Source organism: Macadamia integrifolia, chromosome 8 (assembly GCF_013358625.1).
Source record: "Macadamia integrifolia cultivar HAES 741 chromosome 8, SCU_Mint_v3, whole genome shotgun sequence".
NCBI lineage: Eukaryota > Viridiplantae > Streptophyta > Magnoliopsida > Proteales > Proteaceae > Macadamia > Macadamia integrifolia.
This window is the reverse complement of record NC_056564.1, coordinates 17910000-17923788: the sequence shown is the minus strand read 5'-3', so window position 1 is coordinate 17923788 and position 13789 is coordinate 17910000. Positions and strand designations below refer to the sequence as shown.

The following is a 13789-nucleotide window of genomic DNA, read 5'->3' as shown; positions in this document are numbered from 1 at the left end:
CGAAAATTCGATTCTTAACTCTTTAAAATCAACTTTTTAACCCATTTTTTTCACAACTTTGGAATCCTATTTGGTCTAAAACCCTATTTCGACTATTCATCTCCCAAACCCCTAGCCTAGAACTTCATTCCTCTTGAGATTCATTCCTATTCATCTCCCAAAACCCTTGCATCTCTTTCTCTCTTACACCTCTAATCATCATGGACTCTCACCGCCCAAATAGAGGTAAGAAAACCGTGGCTCATAAAGGAAAAAGGAAGGCCTTTGACAAAGATCCATGGTTCTCCTCCACCATTGCTCAAGAGTCATGGGATCTCTACATCTCTCACAACATAGAGCAAGGTAGGACCATCAATACCGACTCTTTATCCAGGTATGACATCAAAGAACTTTTTGATGCTTTGGGATGGGGTAACATTCTCAAACTTGACTCCCATTGTTATCCCCATTTAGTCAAAATGTTCTTTTGCAACCTTACCTTCTCTGGTGAAGGTGACACACTTATGGTCCATTCCTATGTTAAGGGCATTCCAATAGACCTCGACATCCTGATTTTAGGAGAAATCCTAGACATTTCTGTGATAGGGGACCTCAAGTACTACCAATCCAAGACCTACATAGAACAATTCATGGATGTTAACTGTGTGTATTCTAGCATTATGAAGGAATATGCTAATACACACAAAATTAAGGCTAAAGAACTTACGGATATAGGGAGGATTGTCAATCTTATCATCTCTTACAACATTCTCCCAAAGAGTGGTCATAGAGATGAAGTCTCCCCATTTCATTCCTATCTTACCTACTGTGTCTGCAAAAGTGTACCCATCAACCTTCCTTACATCCTGCTCAAAACAATGATTACCCATGGTGATAGACTTCAAAAGGGAAATCTACCCTATGGACGGATGATTTGCCAAATCATGGACCACTTTCAAGTAGATTTTTCTAGTGAATCATTTGACCCATTTCCCCAAGAGATCAATATTTCCACCATTCGCAAAATGCATCTTCTTCCCCAGCAGTCCACACACTCCAAAAAGGCTACTGCTGGACCTAGCCAGCCACAACAACCAGGCAGTGATGAGACCTCAGCCTATGCAACTGTTGCTGATCTTCAGAAAGTTGGAAATATCATCCTTGCTCAGTTGGAAAAAATGGAAAGAAAGCAGAATGAGATTCTCAAGCTCCTCCGCAACGAAGAGGACGCTGAGGATGACGAAGAAGACAATGACGAGACAGACATGGAGGATGAGGATGCAGCAGATTAGAACTTATGTTTTCTTCTTGCAAATTTTATGTTTGTTTCAGTCGCTTATTATTATATACTTTGACATTTATGGAAAGTTGAACTTATGCTACTTTTCTATGTGGCACATACTCAGGGGGAGTATTTTTTTGTGTGTCGTTTTGATTACCTTTTTGCTGTTGACAAAAGGGGGAGAAGATTTACTTCTGACAATGACAATGATAGTATGACAATGACAATTGGTATCAGTATAACAATGACAATGATAGTATTATCTCTAAACTGTTTATGGAAATGACTTTATCTATCCTTGTTTACTTTCTGGCTCTGCATTTCATTATCCTATTGATCTTTACACAGAGATAGTCAAATTATTTCTTGTATTTGGTTTCATTGTCTATGTTTGTTTGTCATCACCAAAAAGGGGGAGATTGTTGGGAAACATGTCCACACTCCTTGCCATGTTTTGGTGTTAACAAACAAATATACATCTTTAACTGATTGTTAAAGTGTGATTAGCTTGAAGAAACCCTTAGAAGATCGAAGGTCGAATCAAGACATGAAGCTAAGCTTAAAGACATGAAACAGCAAACAAGAAGGAAAGAAGATGAAGGGCTAAAGAATGGAAGATTCAAGTGAAGAAGAAGACCACTAGGATAGATTAGTTATTCTTAATGTAATTTGTAATTTTCACATACTTATATGCACTCACCTCATGCATGTGCATTGCATCATATTAGAATGACCATAGAGCATGCCTTGACTAGGTATGGAAAATTTCTAAGTGGTGTGGAACACACAGTAACCTAACTCAAGGGTATTTAGGGAATCTTAAAGTTAGTATCAGGAGACGAAATCTTCATAGAAGTTGTAGGAAATTGAGTTGTGATTCCAACACAACTGATCTCAAGTCAATCCAAGGTCGGACCAAAAAGTTATAGTCAAAACACTGGTGACTGGTCAGTATGACAGAACATGTCATGTTGGCGGTCGACCGGCTGGAAGCCCCGGTCGACCGGAACCAACCGAGACCATAGGCGGTCGATCGGCTGGAAGCCCCGGTCGACCGGACCTGTCCGAGACCATAGGCGGTCGACCGACTGAAAGTCCCGGTCGACCGGTGCCTGTCTGGAAGTACTCCAACGGATATTTTTTTTGCCTACAACGGCTCTTGGCGGTCGACCGGCTACCAATGGCGGTCGACCGGTATACCCAGAATATGTCCGTTAGAGCTTGATTACCTACCTAAAATGCTTCACTAAGTTCACCTATAAATACCCTAATCACTCTTAATTAATAATTCATTAAGAAAGAGCTTTAAGAGCATTGTTGCAAGCATTAGAGAAGTTTATTTTCTACTTGAGTTATTCTATTATACAAATCCCAAATAAGAGGCTCAAGTCTTAATCAAAGTCCTCTACTCTTTCCTGTGCAAGTCAAAGCCGTAAGAGAGGACTTTACAAAAGGTGCATCACTTATCATTTATTATTCATTATCATTTGCACCACACTTGAGGTATTCCTCTTATTCCACTATTTCTTATTTTCTGGTTTTTACAATTCTAGACTGTACTTAGGATTGTAAGGATACTCTTATCCTAAAAAGAGAAAGGTCTCTCTCTACCTCTAAAAGAGATTGTGAAGGCGTCTCTCTGCCTGAAAAGGAGATTTGTAAGGATACTCTTATCCATAAAAAGGTTGTAAAGGTTTTTCTTCCCTACCTACTGTACTGAAAGGGAGAACTAGTGGAATACCTTACAAGAGGATTCTTGTAGGGAGTGGACTAGACTCGAATTGAGTCGAACCACTATATATCTTGTGTCGTGGTTGTTCTTATTTTATTTATTCAGCATCGCTTTTAACTTATAGTCACACTTGTGACCTTTTTGTCAAAAAGAGTTAAATTCCACTAGTATAACCTATTCACCCCCCCTCTAGGTTATTTCAAATAGAACTTCCATGCATATCCCACCATGAACCTTGAAATGACAAAGAATAAAAAATTAGAATAGAAAACAAATCCATTATCAAATTATAAAAATTAAAGAGCAATGAAATAATAACAAAAATTGTATAGGAATTTTTACTTATGTGGATGAGAATCAATCATTTCTTTTGAAATATCATTAGATAGCTTTTCATCTTTCTCATAATACTTTTTCAATTCCATCACAAATTGCTTCTTATCATGTGGAAAAATCATTGTTCTTACAATATGAACCATTGCCTCCCCGACGTCATCATTGTAGTATGAAATTTTTCCCTCACACATTAACAAAGGATTGAGAAAAGCAGCAGCTACATGCACATGGTTTAATATGTTTTCATTTTTTCTACTATCAAACAACTGCAATATCATCTTATAGTTTGATGAGTCTCTATTACAACGATCTATGATAGTGTTCCTTGCCCTTTGCATAGCCTCATATAAAAATGGACTAGTAGCTCCATCACCATCAACCAAACGAAGAACTATAACAAGAAGTTCTAAAATTGAGTACACAACCCTTCTATTAAGCCAAAATCCTGTATTTTGAATTATTTAAGTAACAATTGCACCCATTTCAGAATTGCAATGCCTATTGGCCCTCCATTCTGCTGATGCCACCATCACTCTTAACAAATCCTCAACCTCAAGAATAGATTTAAGCATCAAAAAGTTAGAAGCAAATCTAGTCTTGCAAGGTTTTTTCAACTCTCTGTTATTTGTGGTTTCCCTCATTAAAGCTAAAACTGTTTCATGCTTGTACATAAATGTCACAATCAACTTTGCTTTTTCAAATACTTCCTTTACCCATGGGATTTCTGCGTCAATGTCCTTTAATAGTAACTGCACTCCATGGGCAGCACACTTTATCCTCTGAATATGGGGATACTTCTCCATTATCAAAGAAATTGCCACTCTATAATTGGAAGTATTATCTGAAATCAGTTGAACAACTTTCTCTGACCCAACCCTTTCTATTACAAGCTCAAGTATATCTCTAAGAAATAATCCAGTCTTAGAAACATCAGAACACTCAAAAGAATTGAGAAAAACGTCCCCTTTAGGTGAGTATCCAATAATATTAATGAATATACGTTCCTTAATATCAGTCCACATGTCAGACATAATGGTGCATCCTCTAATAGACCATGACTCCATAACTGAAGCAACATACTCTTCAACATTTTTTTTTTTGCATTTTGCACTAGTTGGGTCCTTAATGTAGAATAGGAAGGTACTGAATAACTTGGACCATAACAACAAATAGAACGTACCATTTGAATCCAACTTGAGGTTTGAATAATATTAAATGCAATATTATTTAAAATAAAACACTGAGCCATATCATTATCAACTTCATCTTTACTTTTTTGTTTAAACATTCCATCCACAGACAGTTATTGGAGGCTTGAAGACTGACCCACATTTCCTTCACTACTGATATTACATGTAGTAGAACTTTCCCTAGTTTTAGTCTTCTTGTTTTCCTTACTTAATGCCCGAAGTGCCTCAGCTTGTACATCATCAGGCACATTGCTACATATTCCAACATCATTACCCTTCTTACAAGCTAAATGGTATTTCACTCTTGAAATACCACCGGGAAACTCTTTATTACAAAACTTACATTTGAAACGTCCCTTTAAATCATCCACATATTTCCACAGTTCATCTTTTTGTCTAACCATTCTTTTTTAGTTTCCTAATAAACAAAATAAATAAATAAACTTTCTATAATACCAAGCAATCAACAATAAACCAAATCTTTTAGATGTTAACATGAACTTTTCTTAATCTGTTTATACAAGTAAGCATTAAGTAAAATCACCCCACTGATTTGGTGTGAATAACTACTAAACCGCTAGGGTTGTTGGTGGTTTTACTTAACCAGTGGGGTGATTTCGAAACCCATCATCTTCATCATGAACTTAATGGTTTGAAACTTTGAATAACTACTCAAAAATCAAAATCACCCCACTGACTTTCATTAATGCATACCAGGAAGCATTAAGTAAAAAAAAGAAAATAAAGTTCTACACCCCACGATTCTGGTTTTCTCAATGGTTTGAATAACTACTCAAAAATCAAAATCACCCCACTGACTATCATTAATGTATACAAGTAAGCATTAAGGAAAAGAAAGAAAATAAAGTTCCACACCCCACAATTCTGGTTTTGACAAAACCAGAAACTCTAAATCGCCCCACTGATTTGGTCATGATGAAGATGGGTTTCGAATCGCAGTGATCAAATTTTAAGAATTTGTGATAAACAGACCTGAGATTTGAATCAATAAATTCATTGGATCACAGATTGCATCCATTCACAGAGAGAGAGAGAGAGAGAGAGAGAGAGAGAGAGAGAGAGGATTTCACTCACAAATAGTGAAGGGAGATTGTTGCTGCCGCCGTTCCACTCACCGTCCGACCAACGACCAAAGTCACCAAACCGCTGCAAGATAGGAGAGGCCGGGAGGGACGACTGGACGAGGGATTTTTTTTTTAACCTAAACGCATTAATGAAGTTTAAGGTCATGATTTATACACGTATTACCCGTGTATAATACAGAGATGTATAATAGCTGCGTATAATATGGGATTTTTACATCAGTTTGGAGAATTACGAATTTTTGAATAAAACGTTCGAATACGTGTATAATACGCGAACTTACTAACTAGGGGCATGGCCAACCAACAAAAATGGACATGTGCCCAGGACCCTAGGGCTGGAGGACTCAGGGTTCGCCAGGGTTTGCTAAGACCAGGACCCAACACGAGCAAGGGAGGAAGATGGACGGACGGCTAGAAGAATTGACGAACAGACCTGCATGTTACTAGTGTTTAACAATGGCGCATGTAATCGCACCTAAACCTAGTCCTAGAGCAAACAAACCCCACCAGGGTCATTTGGTTAATAATCTCTTAGATGAATCGTGATTACTGTTGGGTTAGTCCAATGGCTAACAATGGTTGAGTTAGCCATTAGAACTCCGATTACAAGACCAAGGGGCAACCACAGGCTAACCATTAGGATCTTGGCATGCGCATGAAGAAATCTGCCAACTATTAGGATCTCGGGGTGCACATGGGAAATCTACCACCTTGGCCCTGATGAAGACAAAGCTTCACACAAGTGGGGCATCGCCTAGGAAAAGGACCTTCAAACAAATGAAAGGGAGAGAAGACCAAATATAAGGAGGACCCAAGCAAGGAAAGAAGGTAAGCAATCTCGAATTCTCGAGGCTTAGGAGTGATCTTTCCTTTCTCATCATCAGTTCTGACTTGAGCTTCGGAGAGCCTTTCCCAGAGATCGGCTTCGGGATTAGTTCTTCTTCATCTGTGACTTGCAAGTAGCAGTGAAGGCAAGAATCTGCAACAAAAATTGTCATCTTAGGACTAAAACTCTACGAAAAATCAATTTCCTTCCATGTTATTCATCTAGCTTCCCTTCCCAACTCATTCTTCTTGGATTGTCAATGTCAACTTGTGCTTTGTGTGGTTTGGGCTCTACCAAGAAGGGCCAAGAAAACCTAATTTTGTCTAACAACCTCTGTTGGCTTAGTTAGGCTAGGCTAGGTGTGTAAGGGGCAGGAGATACGACCATATAAGGGAGGGGCATTAGATGTAGAGGGTGTGACTGAGCCCCGGTTCAACTATTGGTTTGATTCAAACCAAATAGATTGAACCGATTAATTTAGGCATTTTTAATTATCAGGGGAGATAAAGACGTAGATTTTTTTTTTGGAGAATCAGAAAAAAAGTTTGGATAGGGGAGTTTGAGTAAATATTAGACAAGTATAAGGGAGTGATAAAAAAATTTTCCTTTTTAATTATAAATATAGATGTTTGAATTAATAGTTACGATGATCAAGGATTGGACATGCTTATGGTTCTGGCTTTCCATCCTTAGTTACTATTCAACCACAACATGCATGAGGACAAGTTAGACAAAATATTGCTAATATGATTGAACAAGATACAACAGGTTGATGGGGACCCATGTTTTTATGACTTGTTTAATTTTTTTCCTTTTTATGAATTTAAACATAAATTGTAGGCTTTGTTGTAGGCACGGTGATTAGGGGATTCATATGGTCTGACTATGCAGGGGTGATGAATCAGTTTAAGGAGGATCAATGAACATGACGATGGGAGATATTTTGTTTTCTGTTGGATTTGAAATATTTGAGTAGATGTTTTGTACGTTTTAATCTGGTGAAACAATGTCGTGATCAAGTGGTGGTGGTGCTGCATCAGTTAACTACCAACGCTAGAACTAAATGTATATATAATTGACCTTCTAACTTTTCGGCCCTCCTCATAGTTTTTCAATGAATTTCCTTTTCTATGATAAAAAAATTTTTGTAGATTATGTTGAGATGGAGACCAATTTAATCATTGACATTATGATATGGTTTTATTTTTCCATGGTAAAATATACATGGCAACTTATAGGTAAGTACACTTTTTGTGGACTTGTGCATTATATATATATATATATATCCATATTAGTAAAGGTGCACATGCAAATGCACATGTGGTAGAGAGAGAGAGAGAGAGAATGACCAAGCAAATATTTTCAGAGATTTAATTCTCAATGTGACAAAGGAAATATATGGGAGATGCGGCAAAGAGGAAAGGTGGTGTGGGTGGCAAGTCAGTGGCCAATGCAATCCATGTGAAAAGTGTGGCCGCATGCAGGTATTTGTTTTATAGATTTTATTTATAAAACAAAATCTTCCCTTTTACCTCCTATCCATTCTCTCTCTCTCTCTCTCTCTCATATATTTTTCTCATCCTTTTGTCAAATATGGATCGAAGTCCATGTTTCTCTATAAATGCTGAATTTGCTAGAAAATCTGGTTTATAGTGGAAAGATGTCAGATGCTATTCTTGCTCTTGGTCCAGATCTATGTACGGATCTTAGTGTTTCCACTGAATCACCTGTTGGTTTGAAAAATGTTGGTTCTACGTGCTATGCCAATAGCATTCTTCAGTGCCTGTACATGAACACATCATTCAGAAAATATTTCCTTGGCCATTCGCCTCTCTGAACCTCGCATTGTTTGCGATAAATTTTTGTAAATAGCAAATAATAATGCTTTAGTGTATTGCACTAATTTCACTTTGGTTTCGCCTTTTGAGTTTTGATTCTTTGAACAGGAACTCCTGCGGATTGTGTCTCCTTAGCTTTGTCGGGTGAATTGTTTTCTTGGTTGAAGCCTGCAATGGTATGTTTTTTCCCCTCTTCATATGACTTTGTTGTTTTGCAATCAATTTTAACATATAAAATTTTGAGCTTGATTTTTAGGTCATTAGCAGAATTAACAGGGATTAAATTATGGGAATCAAATGTAAGTTGCATGCTGGCCCCTTCAGATTATTCACATATTCAAGTTTGATTCTCTAATTAGCATGTTGATTTAAAATTGAACAAGGTAATTGGAACATGTTCTTAGATGATCTCTTATAAATCTTTGTTAGGTTCCTGGTTTGGATTATCAGAACCAATATGTCAATATTAAGCTCAGAGGGAGTGTTGGAAACCAACTTGTCCGCATATACTTTTGGTTCTACACACTTAGAAGATTTTCAGGAAACTGATTTTCATTTTGACTGGTTAAGGGAGATATTTAATGTGGAGAATTTGGTAAGGAAGATGAGGGAAAGTACAAGAATGAAATCTGTTCGTTATCTGTTAGATTTTGGTTGTGGGTGTTTGGATATACCTCAATGATTATGTGAAGGCTCTACATTCTCATGCATCCATCCTGTTGGGGGTAGTACAAGCAATGTACATGTAATGATTAAGAACAGCGCACTATATCAGTTAGGGCCAGAGCCTTCTGTAAATGACAGCATCTGAATGGTAGCTGCTATTAACTATATTTTATAAATTATGAAATTTCCTATTTTGTGCTGATAAAATATAATTATTAGCTGCCAAATTATTTAATTCACAGTAATACAATCTTGGGAAAGCTGATGCCGAATCAAGTTTTCGTCCAATCGGGATAAAATTTGAACGACAACAACTAAGTATTGATCATATATTTTTTTGTTTTTTGCAAAAATTAGTGTTGGAGAAAGATGTACGAACTTCAAGTTTCAATCTTGCTCAAAGCTTGTTTTTGGGCAGCAAATCTCCTCCAAATTTTGTTATTGAGCAACAACTCCTCTTGTTCCAAGCTTGTTTGGGTAAGATTTGGTCAAAAGAGGGACAAAATAGGAGATTTGGTGGATTTTCTTCACAAATATATGAAGCCACACAAGATTTCAATATAGTCTCATTAAGGTATTTATAATAAGTGGAGTTTAACGTTTTGTTTGGAAAAAAAGCGACATGACAGCGAGACTCGAGAGGCCAAAAATTTTGGTTGAAACCCTGTACATTTTCTGTTTCTATATTGGTTTCGACTTGGCGGCTGGCGAAACTGAGATTTTTTCTGAGATCTCACTGGGACCTTGTACCATTCATAGAACTAAAATACCACTGCCGGCTTAGGCAGAAACCCGCATCCTCTTCCAAGCCTTCTTTCAGCTCCTCGGTGCTCTCGAAGCCAACCCCTTCCCTTTCTAGATGATTACTTGGATCATCTGGAATGTCAGGGGCCTCAACTCCTCTGCCAAGCATGCAATCATTCGATCCCGTATGAAGTCTTCCAAAGCTGCCATTTGTTGCCTCCTTGAGACCAGAGTTCTCGAGATTAATGCCCCTCGTATTATAGCCTTTCTATTACCCCTTCCTAGTCCTTCCTCTTTAACTATAGGCACTTCCCCAGTGGTCGTATCTGGATTCTATGGAATCTCTCTCTCTGATCCATGTCTCCTCTATTGCTTCTTCTAATCTGTTCATCTTTCTCTCTCTTTCCTCTCCAATTTGCCCCCTGTTTCTTCTCTATCATCTATGCCCTCAGCAGGCCCCTGACAGGCTTTCCCTTTGGACTGCTTTTTACTCCTTATCCCCCTCTGTTGATGACCTTCCTTGGGGTATAGGGGTTGACTTCAATGTGGTCAGATCTTCTCATGATAAGCATGGGAGCTCCTCCATTGACCCTATCTCCATTGATGCCTTCAACGAATGCATTGAAGACATTGGTATGAATGACCTCAGATGGTCGGGATCCAAATTTACTTGGCATAACAGAAGAAGTGGTGATGCTTGAGTTGCTTGCAACTTAGATAGAGTCAATGATCAATGAGACTTGGCTCCATTCCTTGCCCTCTTCCCATGCTTCCTTTGACCTTCCCAGCATCTCTGATCATTCCCCTATCTCTCTCTTCGTTCACACCCACATTGCCTTTAGCCCTAAGCCATTCAAATTCTTTGATATGTGGATCCATCACCATGGCTTCCTTCCCCTGGTTCTGGAAGTTTGGGACATCCCTGCCCATTCTCTCTTCTCCCCTCTTATTGCTTTTGCTAGAAAGCTTAAGAATGTCAAAGCTGCTCTCAAACGTTGGAAGTCTAACATCTTTGGTAACATCAATGACCAGGTCCTCTCCTGTTAATCCAAGCTAGATTCCATCCAATCCAGCCTCATTTCTGACCTCCATAATCCCTCTCTTGCAGATGAGGAGAAGCAAGTTGCGTCAGAGCTCTCCTCTCTTCTTGCCCAAGGGGAAAGCTTCTATTGCCAAAAATCTAGAATCAAATGGCTCGAGCTTGGAGACTCCAACTCTTCTTCTTTCTATAGATCCCTCAAGGCCAGAACTAATGCCAACTCCATTCCCAAGCTCATCTCCAACTCCAGGATTGAGCTGGTCTCGCCTGAGGACATCAAATCTGAAGCCGTCTCTTCTCCAATCTCTTTCGTCCTCCATCTCCCCCCTTCCTTTGCCCGATGATCTCCTCAAAAAATTCATTCTTGCCCATCTCTAGCCCTCCCTCCAGGCCATCTCTTTTGATGAGGAAATCCTAGCTGCCATCCTCTCCCATCATCCTAACAAAGGCCCTAGCCCTGATGGATTTAGCATGGGATTCTTTTCAGCCTACTGGATCATCATCAGAGATGATCGCATTCTCGCCGTCAAAAGTTTCTTCCTCAACCCCTCCTAGATTCAAGGTGTTAATCACACTTTCCTCTGCCTCATTCCCAAAAAAAAAGGTGCACAATCCATGCATGACTTCAGGCTCATCTCCCTTTGTAACCTCGTATACATGTTCATTGGAAAAGTTCTATCCAACAGAATCAAGGTTGTCTTCGACTCTCTTGTTAGCCCCAACCAATCGGCTTTTATAGCTGGTAGGAGCATCGTTGACAAAAACATTTTTTGTCGTGAAATTGTCGGAGGGTTTGACCACAAATCCCATACCAACGCTGCTCTTCTTAAGATAGACATCCATAAGGCTTTTGATTCTATTTGTTGGGATTTCATCTCTGAAGTCTTTCTCTATATGTCCTTCCCCCCTCCTTCGTTCACTGATTTATTCGTGCATCTCCTCTCCCTGTTTCTATATTCTGGTCAATGGTAGCCCTACTGGGTACTTCTCTTCTATGGTCGACATCCGATAAGGATGCCCCATGTCTCCCTTCCTCTTTTCTCTTACCCTTAAGTCCTTTCCCATTCCATCCAATCCTCTATTGACCAGCATCTCATCTCTCCCATCCCCAAATGCAAGGGTCTCGTGCTCTCCCATCTTGCTTTTATTGATGATCTCAGGATCTTCTCCAAAGCTGATCATTCCTCCATCTCTTGCATCATCTCCTACCTACTTGCTCTTTTTAGTTTCTCACTAGGGTCTTTCCCTGTCAGATACCTTGGCCTGCCTCTATTCTCTTCTTAGCTCTCCTCCCATTGCTCCACCCTTCTTGGCCTCATGAGGAAGACTCCAACTTTGGAAAGATAAGCTTCTCTCTTATGCTGGTCATTTGGTACTTATCAAATCTATCCTCCAATCTATGTACCTTTATTGGTTTGGCATCTTTATTCTTCTCTCTGCCACTACCAAAGCCATTTGAATCCCTTCTCTGTTCCCTCTCAGATTCTCCCAAATTCCTCCATCCCATGTCTTGGGCTAAGGTTGCTCCCCCAAAGCAGAAGGAGGCCTCGACTTGAGGCAAATCAAAGATGTAAACTTTGTCGGCATCTTCTTTGCTCACCCAAAAAAAAAATGATGTAAACTCTGTCGGCATCTAATTTGCTCACCAAAAAAAAAAAAGGATGTAAACTCTGTCGGCATCTTAAAGCTTATCTGGAAAATTTCCTCGAAGCATAACAATATCTGGGTCTCAAGTGTTTACTCCTATCTTTTCAAAAGGGACTCTCCCTGGAGTTTGGATTGTGACCCCCCTTCTGATGCCTCTTGGATCTGGCGCAAAATCCTTCGTGTTAGGCCTACTGCCCTTGGTATGATCTCCTATTCTATTGAAGATGGTTCCTCCACTTCCTTTAGCTTGACCCTTGGCACGCCTCTGACATCTTGCTCTCCCTAGTCCTTCTTTGATTGATATACTCTTCTGGGGTGAATGGATTGGATAAGGTTGATGCCATATGTCTGCCAGCGGTTGGTCTCCTCCTTCCTCCCCCTCCTCTTACTGATCTTTGGTCCTCCCTCCCTCTATCCCCCTTGGCCATCGTCGAAGACACAAGGTCCTCTGGCTCCCCTCCTTCCAAGAATTGTTTACTTCTACCTTTGTTTGGGATTTTATCTGTTATAAAGACTCCTTTCTGCCAGTGTGTAATACCATATGGTTCAAAGGTCTCTTCCCTGGCCATAGCTCCACAGCCCGGCGAGATATTACCAACTACTTTTGTAATAACCTACTTCTTAAACCCGATCTGATTACATGGTTGACCCGGTTTAACCATGCAGGACCCGAACCGGAGAGAGTTAAGGCGGGTTCCTTATGGACCATGATGGCAAGGGTGACCTTAAACACCGGTTGGCCCGACAAGTCCGAGCCAGTGCCAGAAGAGATGGGGGTACCCAAGCCGTGTACATGCACCTATCATAAGGCTATATACGGATAAAGCAGGTATATGGCAAGGGTGACCTTAAACACCGGTTGGCCCGACAAGTCCGAGCCAGTGCCAGAAGAGATGGGGGTACCCAAGCCGTGTACATGCACCTATCATAAGGCGGGTTCCTTATGGACTATGATGGCAAGGGTGACCTTAAACACCGGCTGGCCCGACAAGTCCGAGCCAGTGCCAGAGGAGATGGGTGTACCCAAGCCGTGTACATGCACCTATCATAAGGCCATGTACAGATAAAGCAGGTATGTAGCCATATCTTGAAGCGCATACATATATTACATCTTATGCCAAGAGTGAGATTCGTGCCGAGGGTCGAATTCTGTCAAAATCCCACTTGTTAGCCAAGTTTTGGCCCTCAGGTGGGCGGTCACTGGTGGGCGCATCCACCCACCTGAGTGACCCACCCATGTGATTACTTAGTTATTTTAGGAAGTATAAATAGCATTTATGTTTTCCTTTTTCTTTTCTCATTTATGACACTCGGACGTTGGTGAGAAGAGTAAAGAGGAGAGAGAAAAGAAGGGAAAGAAGAGGAGAAGAGAAGGAAGAGGAAGAAGAGATGGATTTCAACGGC

General features: G+C 40.0%; 2 protein-coding genes across 2 annotated transcripts in view; both read right to left on the bottom strand.

The window, feature by feature from the left end:
* LOC122085503 overlaps positions 1-5741 on the bottom strand; it is a 12126-nt gene extending 6385 nt beyond the window's left edge. The window contains exons 1-2 of the mRNA XM_042653961.1: positions 5615-5741; positions 3201-3227 (exon numbers count right to left, since the gene is read on the bottom strand). Coding sequence (XP_042509895.1) covers positions 3201-3213 — 13 coding nt within the window. The 5' untranslated portion in view covers positions 3214-3227; positions 5615-5741. The remainder of the gene's footprint in view (positions 1-3200; positions 3228-5614) is intronic.
* On the bottom strand, positions 3332-4393 carry LOC122086762. Its single transcript, XM_042655732.1, has 2 exons — positions 3808-4393; positions 3332-3720 (listed from the first exon to the last, which is right to left on the bottom strand). Exons 1-2 carry the CDS (start codon positions 4391-4393, stop codon positions 3332-3334), a joined length of 975 nt encoding a protein of 324 aa, XP_042511666.1.
* Positions 5742-13789: the final 8048 nt, after the last annotated feature.

Coding starts and splice junctions, on each gene's coding strand:
- LOC122086762 (XM_042655732.1), bottom strand. CDS start 4,393: ATGGAGTCATGGTCTATTAGAGGATGCACCATTATGTCTGACATGTGG. Junction 3,721..3,807: donor GCATTGCAATTCTGAAATGG/GTGCAATTGTTA, acceptor TTCTTGTTATAG/TTCTTCGTTTGGTTGATGGT.